The 12,814-nt window shown below is 41.3% G+C and overlaps 1 protein-coding gene across 2 annotated transcripts in view; it reads right to left on the bottom strand.

The window, feature by feature from the left end:
* The window catches only part of SLC35D1 (solute carrier family 35 member D1), a 99,878-nt gene extending 87,473 nt beyond the window's left edge, over positions 1 to 12,405 (bottom strand). The window contains exons 1-6 of one of the 2 annotated variants that reach the window (XM_069232474.1): positions 12,115 to 12,405; positions 8,855 to 8,888; positions 8,272 to 8,358; positions 5,232 to 5,299; positions 2,838 to 2,909; positions 1,665 to 1,733 (exon numbers count right to left, since the gene is read on the bottom strand). In XM_069232474.1, the coding sequence (XP_069088575.1) occupies positions 1,665 to 1,733; positions 2,838 to 2,909; positions 5,232 to 5,299; positions 8,272 to 8,358; positions 8,855 to 8,888; positions 12,115 to 12,311 (527 nt within the window). In that variant the 5' untranslated portion in view covers positions 12,312 to 12,405. The remainder of the gene's footprint in view (positions 1 to 1,664; positions 1,734 to 2,837; positions 2,910 to 5,231; positions 5,300 to 8,271; positions 8,359 to 8,854; positions 8,889 to 12,114) is intronic. The other variant, XM_069232473.1, reaches the window with a different exon arrangement.
* Between the last annotated feature and the right edge of the window lie 409 nt (positions 12,406 to 12,814).

Here is a 12,814-nt window from a genome sequence, read left to right as displayed (position 1 = left end):
AAGTCGGGAAAGATAAGAATCGTGCGATTGTCCAGCATGTGATCTCCATTTTTCCTGCTTTGGTTCAACAAATTGTCCCTGTCCCTGAAATGCAGCAGCCGAGCCACTATCGGTCTTGGGGGAGCCCCCGGCGGTGGGAGGCGTGCTCGCACCCTATGTGCTCTTTCAATCGCAAAAAAAAAAAAAAAAAAAAAAAAAAGAAGGAGAGTCCGTCACCTGCCACTTCCTTTTTAAGCCAGTTTTCAAGGAACTCCACCAGATCAGTCTTTTCAATGCATTCAGGCAGACCGATCACTTGGATATTATTTCACCGTGACCTGTTTTATGCGCCCTTGGTTCGCAGTTCCAGATCTCGGATTCGCTTTTCCATCTGTTGCGTTACCTTGGTTGTGTCCTTAACCTCTGGCAAGAGTTCTTTAATCTGTTGGTCAGTTGTGGCTACCCTCTCGGCCAGGCGTCTGTGGTCATCCCTGAGTACTGTGAAGTCTGAGGCCAGGGTGTCGATTTTCCCCTCCAGGGCTTCGCGGGAAGCAGTTATGGCCTGTAGCATATCTTGAAGGGTGGGGTCTCTGTTCTTTTCGTCAGGAAGGGTATTCTTGGTTCCCCGCGGGCCTACCATTGCCTCCGCGGATGTCCCTTTTTTCTGTTCTGCGTCCTTTTTCCAACCAGTCTTACCCATCTTCTGACGCACCACTACTATCAATTCCTCCTGGTCATCAAGAGCCCCCGGGTGATTCACCTCTGATCTGTTTATCCAGTGGTCTCGTTCCGAGAGAGAATTGGGGGACCTCCGGGGTTCCTCATCTTTGCCGCTTTTCATTAACCTGCTGTCCCAGAAATCTTAGGCACCGCTGGGGAAGCCAGTTCCCGATGGTGGGGGAAGACAGCTCGAGCTCTGGGCTACTCCCTTCTTCCAGTTGAGGCGCCCCTGTGCCTTCTTCCTTCATCCGCTATTCCCTCTCGTGTTCCGGAATGGCCATGGTTTAAGGAGCAGCTCCGTTCTCCATGTAGGACTTCTGTTCGGTTGTCAAATCGGGGCCAAGGCCCTGCGGCCCGCTCATCGGAGATCCTACCGATCCTCGGCGTGTCCCGTGATATTCACTTTTTGAGTAGTTTAAATGGGCCTCCAATTTATTGCTGCGTAGTGTTTACCTCTCGTCTGGGCAGCGCTGTTATCTTATGTTCCATATACTACTGCAGCACAGCAAAAGGTAGAAGAAAAAGGTCACAAAAGTTCACTAACAGCAAAATCTTGGGAAAACAAAACTATGATGCAAGGTAGCAGCTAAGAAAACAATAGTATTCCCAAAACCTAGGTAAATGCATCTTCTTCCAATTCGTTTCGATTTTGGTTGGGTTTTAGCCTGCACAAAGATCAACCCTACAATCAAAAAGACAGCACTAACCTTAAAACGAAAAAAGATAAGTAACACATTGGTTTAGGCCTTTGTTTCAAGGTGATGACACAGATTAACATTCTTACTTTAGGAGGACTGCAGTTCTGAATCCGTGGCGATTCAAGGCTCGCACCACATACTTGGCTCTTAATGTGTGCTGTTGGGTCACAACCCCTTGTACTGAGGTTTCATTTACTATCATTGTCTGAGAGGTTACGCCACAGGGACAATCATAAAGAGCACCTCGTAATAAACTGCAACCCTTACCTGGCAGCTATGAATGCACCAAGTATCATTGCAAACACTGTCATCTGGATTCCACGAGAAAACTTTTTTCTGTAATCAGAAAAGGCATGTTACCATGTGAACATCCCTACCTCAGGCTGAAATGTATTCGAAAGCAGTGTTAACTCATCTAAACCATTTGTCTATCGTTAGGGGTGAAGCAAGTGTTGCAAGATGCTGTGGAGAGCAAGCCAGGGAGCAAGAAATACTACAAAATGATGTTGAGAGACTAGGGTTTGTAATGCTTCCGTTTCAACTGGAATTATTAGGGGAATGTTTTGTATCCCTAGGTATAGCACTCAGGTGATTTAGTTGCTAACTTGTTAGCTGTGGAAGCAGAAAGCTAGGAGTGTAGACCCGGCTTGTTCTGGGCAAACAACTTAATCCAACTGTGCCCATTTCCTTGTCTGTTAAACTTTGTATTACGCAGAAACAGACAAAAAGATGTCTGTTAAGTGTTATAAGAAGTAATAGGCATTTATACTGGGTAGGCACTACCACATAATCGCATAGTTTATCTCCTTACTAAACTTTTTGCACAAAACAATGATACATTAGCAGCTCAATAAAAGGTTACAGATGCAAAGAAAATAAACTGGAGTCCCTTCAAAGCGATTTACCAATGTAAAAAGGAGGTACCGTTTTTGGTTCTATTAGGGGCGGAAATTCACCAACGTTTAGCAATTGTATCGTGGGTAAGTATTTATCAACGTATCTACAACCACTAGCAAGATCTTGCATAATTACCCCCATATTGCTCAGCCCTGTACCCTTGGTAAAATCAAGAATACAAAAGGCATTCATACTGTGTAAGAAGATGAATCAACATGATGTAAATAGTTCTAGTGTACCTGGCATAAACCACTTTCTTGACCTTGAAATAGGAACGCGCTCAGAACATGCATTTCACTCTTTAAGGCTGGACTTTTGTACGGTTGAAAATATTGCGATAGCTCCTGTTAAATGGAGTAAGGGTGGGAAGATGACACTTCCAAAAGGGGAATTAAATATCCCACCCAACATCTTAGGGTCTGAATAACTACTTGGAAACTGTGTACGGTTCAGACAGAGTAACATCAGGTGTGAAACGATTTGAATGCACCTCACATATTCCGCATCAGACTTGAAAGAAGCAAAGAGGAAAACATTGCTTACTTGAGTAAATATAATTCTGCAAACATTGTAAACAGAATAGAAAACCGTCTGAGGACTGTAAACATTGGCAGGCTGCAAGATAATTGACAAAGTTAGAAAAATAACGACAGGCAATACAAAGATACACTTTGTTCATTAAGTTGTAAAAATTAACTATTGTAAAATTGGCAGCAAGTAAGTTGAAAGTAGCATTTTAATGCTCAAAGACACAATGAAGTAGACAAGCAACGCATTTTCTAATACTTATTTATATAGCAAGAATGTGTGCACCCAGTTTTGCCAACGTGCACTAAATAACCCATTGGTATGGAAGACGCTCATGGGTAGACGGCAAACATTCTCACCCTCGGGTGTGCATTCTGGCCCGCCCAATTCAGTACTCAGCTACTTGAACTCACCGAGTTCTCCCCCCTGGTGCAACCGGGGCAGATGAAAAACTTGGACAAACACCAGACATATCGAAGCACATGGGGTAATTTCTAATATTTTATCTGCCACCTAAACTGGTTATGAACATTTTCATGATATAGAGACCTTAGACCAGCAGAATGTCCTGGAATTACAATCTATTGTCTATAAACTGCAATACTGTTTATATTGAAGAGCCTCCTCATAAACAGCCTTAAAAAAAAGTTTCTGGTTTTATGGGTCAACCTGCATGTTTAATATTCTACACTTCACTTTCATATATAACTATTAAAGATGTAATAGAGGCTGAATCATAATTTTGCTTCTTGTATTAAATGCAATTCAACACTACACCTTCGTCCCATCATAGAGGAAGCCTTAACTCTGTCCACAAACCACTTTGAAGCTTCCAAACCCATACAAGAATAACATCAAAACCACTGGCCCAATGCACCAAAGATCCTAGGACACCCACTTATGAACAACAGTTACTCACTAAAAATATTCCAGTAGCTGCAGACTGCCCTAGGATCTGGAGAAAAGGGCCTAACAGAACTAACGCACTGCTCTATGGGAAGGCATGCCATGATGTTAGAAAATAAATCACCATGGAGTGGCAAATAAATCCTCAGCAAGTGAACGTCGATGCAATTCTTCCAATAGAGTGCTAGAGCTCTATGCAGTAAAAAAATAAATAATAAAAAAAATAAAAAAAAGCCAGGGCTGCGTCTACATACACACTTAAGCCTGGAAAAGATCTTAATGTCTGTATTATGTGCAGCTGACGAGTGTATGGCTAGCACTTTTGCAACATTGCACATGTCCAACATACATGTTCATTTTGATTTAGATGAGAGAATTGACCCCACTTTAGGTGTTAATGAAGTGAGCAGTGAAATAAAAAATAAAAATAAATAATAATAATAGGGTACTAATATTTGGGGGATTCCTAAACCTGCAAAAATGAGTTAAAATAGATGCAAGTCACCCAAGTGCTTTACCACGTCGCCAGTGGTATCGCAGTATGATGCCACCACAATGCTCTACAGCAACATGCACATACTGTTAGCCACAACATGCGTACATGAAGCATAAATAACTTAAAAAAATAGTTTAGTAGGCCCATGCACAACTTGGGCATTGTCTAGTTTAACTGTCAAACGTTCCCGACTCTTCCAGGCTGAGTGATAAAATGAGCAGTGCGACAGATTTCATTTAAGGGGTTATGAAGGTAAAGTTTTTGAGAGTGCATTTGTTAGTGTCTAACTGCAGGCATCTTTCCACTGTTCGCAACTGACTGCGATAAACTGAAAAGCTAGGCGTAATCATAACATGGGGGTAGATAGCTATAAAAGAAACATGCTTTTTGATCCGGAAACTATAAACTTTCCTCAAACATGACATCAACCGCCTTAATGCTACATTATTGCATGGCAGATTTCCATAGTTTTGTTATGTGTGTATCGCACCTGAAAAATCTTTGTAAACAAGCCAAGCCACTAGTTATGTTTTGTGCGAGTTTAGTAGCGTTTCCTGAAAGCGGCAGTTCTGCCAGACTGATACACGCTTCTTTGATTATATTTTTGGCATATCAAATTAAATGTTATTCCAAGCCCTAAATCCGTAGGGGTCCAAACGGTTATGGTTTCCAAACTCCTGGCGAGTTCGAGGACAACCCTCCACAAAAATAACCTATATCCCAGAAATCAGACAACACCGAAGTCTCTTTTCATGGCTTCTGAAAAAAAAGTCAAGATTGTGTGCAAATTAACAGGGATATGTGGCACAAATTCTCAAATTATTTAAATTCCCTTTCAGACGAATAGAAAGTTTCCCTTAGACACTGAAATGCAATGATATTTCTCAGATCCCTACCGAGCCAAAAACAATATTCACCAGGGGCTACCGTGGCCACTGCCTCCCGTTCAAACAGCTTTACAAACAATGTACCCATTCAGATGAAAACGAAAATCGAAGTGAACATACTTTAGTTTTTTTGTGCTAAACAGTCCTGTGATTTGGTTCCCAAAATACAGCAGAGGTAGTGGAAAAACCTGCAATTATAAATGGAGAGCAATATATAGAGAGGGCGACATGTACCACATACTAACTTTCGAAAACGTCACATTATGACATAAAAGATTTCCATTACTCAACATCTGCACTTCGAGTGCTTAACGTACACTGTACAGCATCTATGTTAGTGTCCGAACTAAACTGAGTCAATAGTGTAAGAACAATGTATCCCAAGACAGCCTGAGGCCGTCCTAAAGACTAGCGCACTTCTTAGATTCTCATTACACTAAGGCCCAAATTTATACTCTGGTTGCGCTGAATTGGAGTCTTTTTTTTTTTTTAACACTAATTCTGCGCAAACTTAACTTTATACTCCTATTTTGACGCTAGACGAGTCTAAAGTCAAAATATTGGAGTTAGTCATTTTTGGGATGTGTGAACACACCTTACGTCAATGTTATGCAAAGTAGGTGTTCCCATCCAAAAAATGACTAAGGCCCTAGCACCTTATTTATTCTCCTGTGCAAACCTGGAGCACAGGAGGGAGGCGGGCCTAAATAATGGCACTAACCCTGCTTAGTGCCATGATTTAACGCCTGGGTCTGGGCAGGTATTAGGGGACCTGTGGACCCATTTCCATGCTCAAACATCATGGAAAGAGAACACAGGTGCCCTCACCAAACCCCAGGAACACCCCCCACCCACACCAGAGGGACACCAATGGATGGGGGACCCCATCCCAGGTAAGTATTTACATTTTTTTTTTTTTTTTTTTTTTTAAAGTGCCATTTGAGGCCCTCAAATCACCCCCCCTACATGGCACTGAGTGCAATGGCCATGTCCCGGGTCCCCTATGCTGGCCATTGGGGTGGTGAGCATGACTCTTGTCTTTAAGACAGGAGTCATGTCGTATGGATGGTTTTGTGTCAAGAAATGACACTAGGCTGGTTAGAGTCGTCATTTTTTTTTTTTTTTTTTAACTCTAATCAGCCTAAAGTCATTTTTTTGGTGCAAAACACCATTCTCCCATACCACCACTCCCACCAGGCTAACGTCATTTTATATGGCGTTAGCCCACCCTTTGCACCAGATTGCACCATTTCATAAATCTGGCGCCCGGCTGGCATCCTGGAATGGCGAAAGCCTGCGCTATGCTTTGACGCAAAACTGCGCAAATGCAGTTTTGTGTCAAAAAGTATAAATCTGGGCCAAAGTTCCATCCAGCATTTTTTAAATGATGTAAACTCAAGGTGTTCATATATCACCTTAGCAAACACTAACTTATTTTGGAGTAGTTTTATATAAAAGCAGTTCCCTGTAATTTTCATGAGATCAGAAAGCTGTGCTGTTTTGTGGTTTGGAATTTTTTGGAAGCAATGTTTGCTAAAACATGGCAAATAGATATTCAATTAATTGTTTGAGCCATTAATCATACAAATATGGTCACCAATGTATGCAATCAAACTTCTGACTCCTACTGTTCCTTAGACTGTGCTTCACTCAGATGCTGATAAGTTCATTACCTTACTAAAATGTGTAACTTAAGATGTAACGAGCTCACTCGTACATCTCTCTTTATGCCAAGTTTAAGACTACCATGAACTAGATAAACTGGGTTTCCCTGCCAATTTTCTGTTGATTCATTTTATCCAGGTCAAAAATATTCTGAAGGCTTTTCCTCAACATACAACTTCAAATCACCCAGAAGATGTATCTTCTTTGTTAGGCTTAGTGATACTGCTCCTGATCTATACTTAACCAAAGGCCGTCCACGGAAATGGAAGTACAAGATATCAATAGATTGATCCACTTAATCAAAGTGCCGTCTGCACTGACAACAGATCTCATTGACACCATAAAGACAACAAGGCGTTTTAAGGGCAGTATCTCTCTTATTAACCAACTTTAAATAGTCCCCTGTATAGTACATATTTTAACATAACATTGCTACTAGTTTGCCCTTGTTGGTGTCAATCAATCATGGATTTGTAAAGCGCAGCTAATCACCCACAGAGTCTCAAGGCACTGAATGCACATCCTCTACTCAAACATCGGCAAAGCATTTTCACACTTGAAATGCCATGATTCCAGCTTGGTCAGTGGTTCTCTACAATGATACACAGTAATTCCAAGATAGCTACCACAGCATGACAATGAATGAAGAGGCATGGGTGGCCATCACTAAATGTGTTTTCTAATAATTGAAGATGTAATTTTGGATACATTTTTGTAATAACCATTATGTGTTTTTATAGCTAAAAGCACACCAGAGCCTTTATATTATTGCACATTTATATGTATTTTACATGCATTGCCATCTTGTTATTCAATGCTGTACACTGCACATTCAGTCCAACTGTTCAAACCAGCATAGCCTTGCCCTAAAGTTGGCACAACAAAGTGAGAACTGCAAAATGAGTGAAGACAGCCTTTTGTCATAGCTTGTTGCATTTCCCCCACAAGGTCTTCTCATATTATTCCCACAAGAGCCCAGCACCTGCTCACAGGTACCTATTTAGAGTTATTATTAATCATGTCATGTTCTCTGCTCTTTCATTGTGAAAAAGTGTATAAAAAAACAGTGGAATTGTAAAGAATTTAGCATTACATGGTCCAACTGATACAACAGCGCTGGTTTGTTGGAAGTTGGAATATTTTACTATTGCAATGCTATTTTTGCAACAAACATGTGACAGATTTCCATGAGATTTCCGATGTGCTTGAATCATGTGTGCGTGTGAGAAGATGTCATGAAGGGGAGAGGGGAGAAGCAAAGAAGGGAGAGACACAGAAGAAACACATGCACTCCAATAGAGTGCTGAAAGAAAAAGTTGTTTCCTGATTCTAAGCAGTTGAAGGATACAACTATTTACTCATAATACTGTGCAACTTTGAAACAGAACCATTAAGCGTGTAAAAGGTGGAATTAATCCAACATGAACCTATCATGTTATTAGCATGCACCTAATTGTGAAACTATGACTTCAAATACCATAAATCACAGATTTACCTTCTTAGGTATACTCCTATCAAGGTCTGGAAAGTGTATTAAACGGAGCATCTTTGACACCCAGAGCACAACCACAGTAGCCACCATCTACAGAGAGAGACAAATAGGATATTGCACTGATTTACCACGCTACAGTTGGTTAACAAGGTAAAACAAGAATTTGCAACGCAAGGAGTCTCGCAGTTGCTCAAGTTAGAGCCATTAGCGTTGTAAATTTTTAACTGGACTTTTATTGCCGCTTAACTTGAAAATGAAAAGTATAACAGTTGACATAAGCAAGTCCATTCAAAGCGCCACTGCTGCCATGAGCGCGAAGGAGAGACAAAAGGAAAAAGAAGTTTGCTTGCAGTCAAACATATAATTACCACGTAACAGGGTCAAATACCAAGGCCGTAAGAAAACTGCCCCAAGGAGGGACAAACATAAAGCATTTACCAATGATAACAAAGGACTTTTGAAAGGCAAGCTCCTGAATGAGTGAAAGTGATGGGCGTGGGTAAAATCCCACAGATAGATTATAATAACAAGCCAGAGCGCTCGACCTAAAAAGGGGGGAAAAAAAAACTTCCATTCAAAAGCTTACCTGGCCTAGTCCAACACATAGTGAGGAAGGAAATCTGTAGAAAGGAGAATAAAGCAAGATTATGAGCTGCATTTTGTGAATTCTAGACATGTTTAGTTATCTAAACACATCACGCATTAGACTGTTTCATACACTATACAGCCACGTCGTTCTCTTCAGGGGTCTAGAATTAATGGGCTCAGTGCTTTTACGTAGTAGACACGCCACATATTCTAAAACAGGAAGCCATATATGTTCTGGATTTTTTTGGGAGTATCAATAAAGGATTTACTATCACACAGTGCATCCAAATAGAGTATTTTCAATCAGTGGTTACCTGCACTTCGGGCATGGGCCGGCTCTCCTGGACATACTTTGGGAACCTCACTCAGTTCCAAAAAACATACCCAGCATTGGAATAGCAACATTATGATTTACATTATGAGCAAGTTCATTTTACTTAGTAACCCTGGTTCACGGAAATGCTAAGGAGGGAGGGAAGAAGAAAAAAAAAAAAAAAAAATTTTTTTAAAACGCTGAAAGAAATGGCGCAAACGACTGTAAAAAGGAGCTTAAAGCCATTTATAGGTCTACCCTCAAGAAATACCCGGCCTCGGTCAAAATTGTAAAAAAAAAAAAATGCTAATAAGAAGGTAGGACAGATGAAGCAGGCAACAAGCCTATAGACATTTTTAAAATAGTGAAAAATGTTGTCTCACCAAAGGGCGATGTTGGAAGGAAGAAGCCTTCGGCTGAATAGTGCCAACAACTGTCCTCCTCCTTTTATAACAAAATTCAGGACAATCAAGCTAATCTGAACATAACAGTGCTCCATGACCCAAGCCCGAATATCTTTACTGGAGCAACTATATTAATAAGAGGCTCTCTACTTTCTCTTGGTCCCATTTCTGTGGAGTACACTAAGTTGGCCATTCTTGGCCTCAAGCCCTAGGAGCTCAAGCTCCCAACCCTACGGTTAACGAACTGCTGAATGCCTCTTTCCAGCGACGTTGTTTCATCAACCTGGAAACAGGCAAAAATTCTCCCTTTGTTAAAAAAGCCACTAGCAGACTCCATCTCGCCGGCTTATTAGTGGCCCATCTCTCTGCTGCCTGGGCTGTCTATGCTCCTGCCGAAATTCTTCAATCAGCGACTTTCAAACTATCAAGAGATTACCAACCTCGTACATCCCAGCCAGTCGGGCTTCAGGTCCAATTTTAGTACTGAGACTTCCCTACCTGAGGTTACAGAGCTAATTAAAGAAACTCTAGATGCGGGGCATAAGGCTGTGCTCATATTATTAGACCTAAAAGCAGCCTCTGACATAGTTCTTTATAAATAATGACTGAGTCTGTTGGCTGTGCTAGGGGAGGGGCCAGTGCCTTATCTGTAATTGCCCTGCCTCTCACCCCCATGTGCAGCACAACTGGGCAACAGCTTCAGCAGGCAAAAAGACTTACTCTGCCCTCTCAACCTGGATAGAGCGAAGTTCTTCCTCTCTGCATTATACATTTTATTTTCTCAATAATTTCCATAAGAGTGTTTAATTTTTCCAGGGTGACTTTCTGTATTTTTTTCCATGCAATTTTTTTTTTCATGTTTAGTGTGTACTGTGAAAAGAGTCATCTCTAAATGTTTGTACTAGGTCTCAGTGTGCACTTCTCACAGTGCACGTCTGTGGGTCATAAAGGGTAACAGAATAAATGCTGATCCAATTCTTGGCGCCTCTGCAAAAGGCATGGCACAATGGTCATGGGTGCCAATTGTAAATGTGATTCTAAGTGAAAGGTCGTGAATAATTGGTGCAGCTGCTGAAATAAAGACACAGCATTTTTTTTTTTTTTTTTTTTTTTTTTAAAGAGTACTTACAAGTTAGTGGGTGAGTTGTGTGTGGGGGAAGCAAGGGGGAGTAGCTGCAAGGACTTATTTGCAGAAGAGAGTGATCAAGAGGAGCTAGATCTGGTGTGAGATATGCAGATGGAAGACTGAGAAAGACACCTTGAGAAAAAGGAGCTAAGTTTCAGATCGAGAGACTGGAGAAGAAAATGCTGTGAAGTGACCGAGTCGATGTGAAGGAACTGAGAATCTGAAGACGACTACTCCTTCTATATACACATCAGTAATTTTTAATTCCTGGTCTAGTTAAAATGACTACGTGATTTTATTTGTGTATAAATATATTTAATATACAATCTCCATGATTGCCAGTTGTTGGTGGCCCCACCACACAGCTCTGATCACCATAAAAAGAAGGAAACAAAATCACCTCCAGAGAAGTCACTGTGTCGAAAAACTACTGAAATTTCACATTCAAAAATACACAGAAATAAAGAGACTGCTTACTATGCCTGCAACTATTCCGAGATAATGTTAAGTAAGTTAACCATTTGTTTATATGTGCTAAACAATTTAGGTAACTTCAAAAACAAAGATAAAGTGAAAGAGAACCCAGACATCCAAAGTTCCGTGCAATAAGTGGAAGCATCCATAGTTTTCAAGATATATTTGCTACATCATTGCCAAATACATCTGGTGCGTTCCTAAATTAAACAGATGAAAAGATGATTTGAAGAATGAAAGCGCATTTCCATTAGTGGGTTACGAGATTCTCGAGTAGACAACAAAGGGAGGTTAGAGGTTTAATCCTAAAAGTCTCAGAATGCTCATAGAAACCATGAGTGATTCTCAGAAAAATTCAGGCTCCAGTGGGTTTAAAATGTTTCATTAAGTCAGCTTAACGCAGATGAAAAAAGTACGACCGATTTATATATTCTATTGAAAATGTGTATTTATGGAAACTTCTGCACAGAGCAGAGGCATACAGAGCACTTTTGTAAAAGTGTCTACAACACTAATAAACTTCACGTTGTAAACTCCCGCTGGCCGGGGTACAGTGGTAATTAAAATGCAGAAACCTGCCAACAATAAAATATTGTTTTAGTGATTGCAAGATCCATGCACATAACTCTAATGCACGCAGCAGAGCTGGTGAAGAATAAGTGAGCTGAAAGAACGCTATTCCCCAGAGTAATTTCATGGGCGTCGCACGTCGCCAGCTGGGGTCCAAAAGCTCCCAGAGCTAGTCAGTCACAGTATCCCTAGCGCTAGGAATGGGTTAGTCCTGTCGGCGGTGAGATGCTCGGGTTGCAGACTGGCATGCTTCCAGGCAAGCATCACTTTATTCTCTACCGCTGCAGGCGCTCAACTTTCCCAATAGGAGCTCAAAGTGCAGCGCTGACTGCACTCCTACTGTTGTGCAACATCCCTGGCTCGAGACTCACCTGTAGCTGGTCAGCACGCTCTTGTTCACCATAACGATCAGGAAAGAACTAATGCCGTAAAAAACGGCTGCAAAGAGCTTCAGAAATAAGGTCACCGTTTCGGCCGCCATCCCCAAACCCTCATCCCTGTATGCTGAGGATTTGGCGGCGTCTTCACCTTTAACAAGCTCATGCTGACGTCTGCGAACTTCCGCCATGGCCTCGGGAATGTAATGAGTGCCGCGCGTGCGCAGTGCTTGCCCTGGGAGGGCAGAGGGAGGGTGCCACGCAGCTCAAACTTGGCAGCTTCGACTCCCAATTCTGTGTATCGGCCATGTCTGAAAGGACAGCGGGATACTTTATAGTCGAATACGCTGGGATGCAATAAAATATACCCAGCCGAAGTTACATTTACCAATGTCTTTATAAGTTTTCAGCGGAATTCATGATTTCGAAAATATTCTGTGTTTTTCTGAATTACAAAATGTTAACAATATTACACAGTATATCTTGGCTGTATACAGAAATATTACATTGTCACAAGAAATGGATGATTGTAGTGTTTTAACGTGTATGAGTGACTTTTAAAACGCGTATTTTTTCCTTGTAATGTTTAAATATCTCTTGTAGTCGACGGGATCGCTTGCTTTTTCAAAAGGCGGGTACGACCGGTTTCATCCGCGGAGGGTAGATAAGAAAGAGTTCATTATCAGTGTTTCTT

Source organism: Pleurodeles waltl, chromosome 4_2, assembly GCF_031143425.1.
Source record: "Pleurodeles waltl isolate 20211129_DDA chromosome 4_2, aPleWal1.hap1.20221129, whole genome shotgun sequence".
NCBI classification, from domain to species: Eukaryota; Metazoa; Chordata; class Amphibia; order Caudata; family Salamandridae; genus Pleurodeles; species Pleurodeles waltl.
The sequence above is the reverse complement of the archived record's forward strand: the minus strand, read 5'-3'. Positions and strand labels throughout refer to the sequence as shown.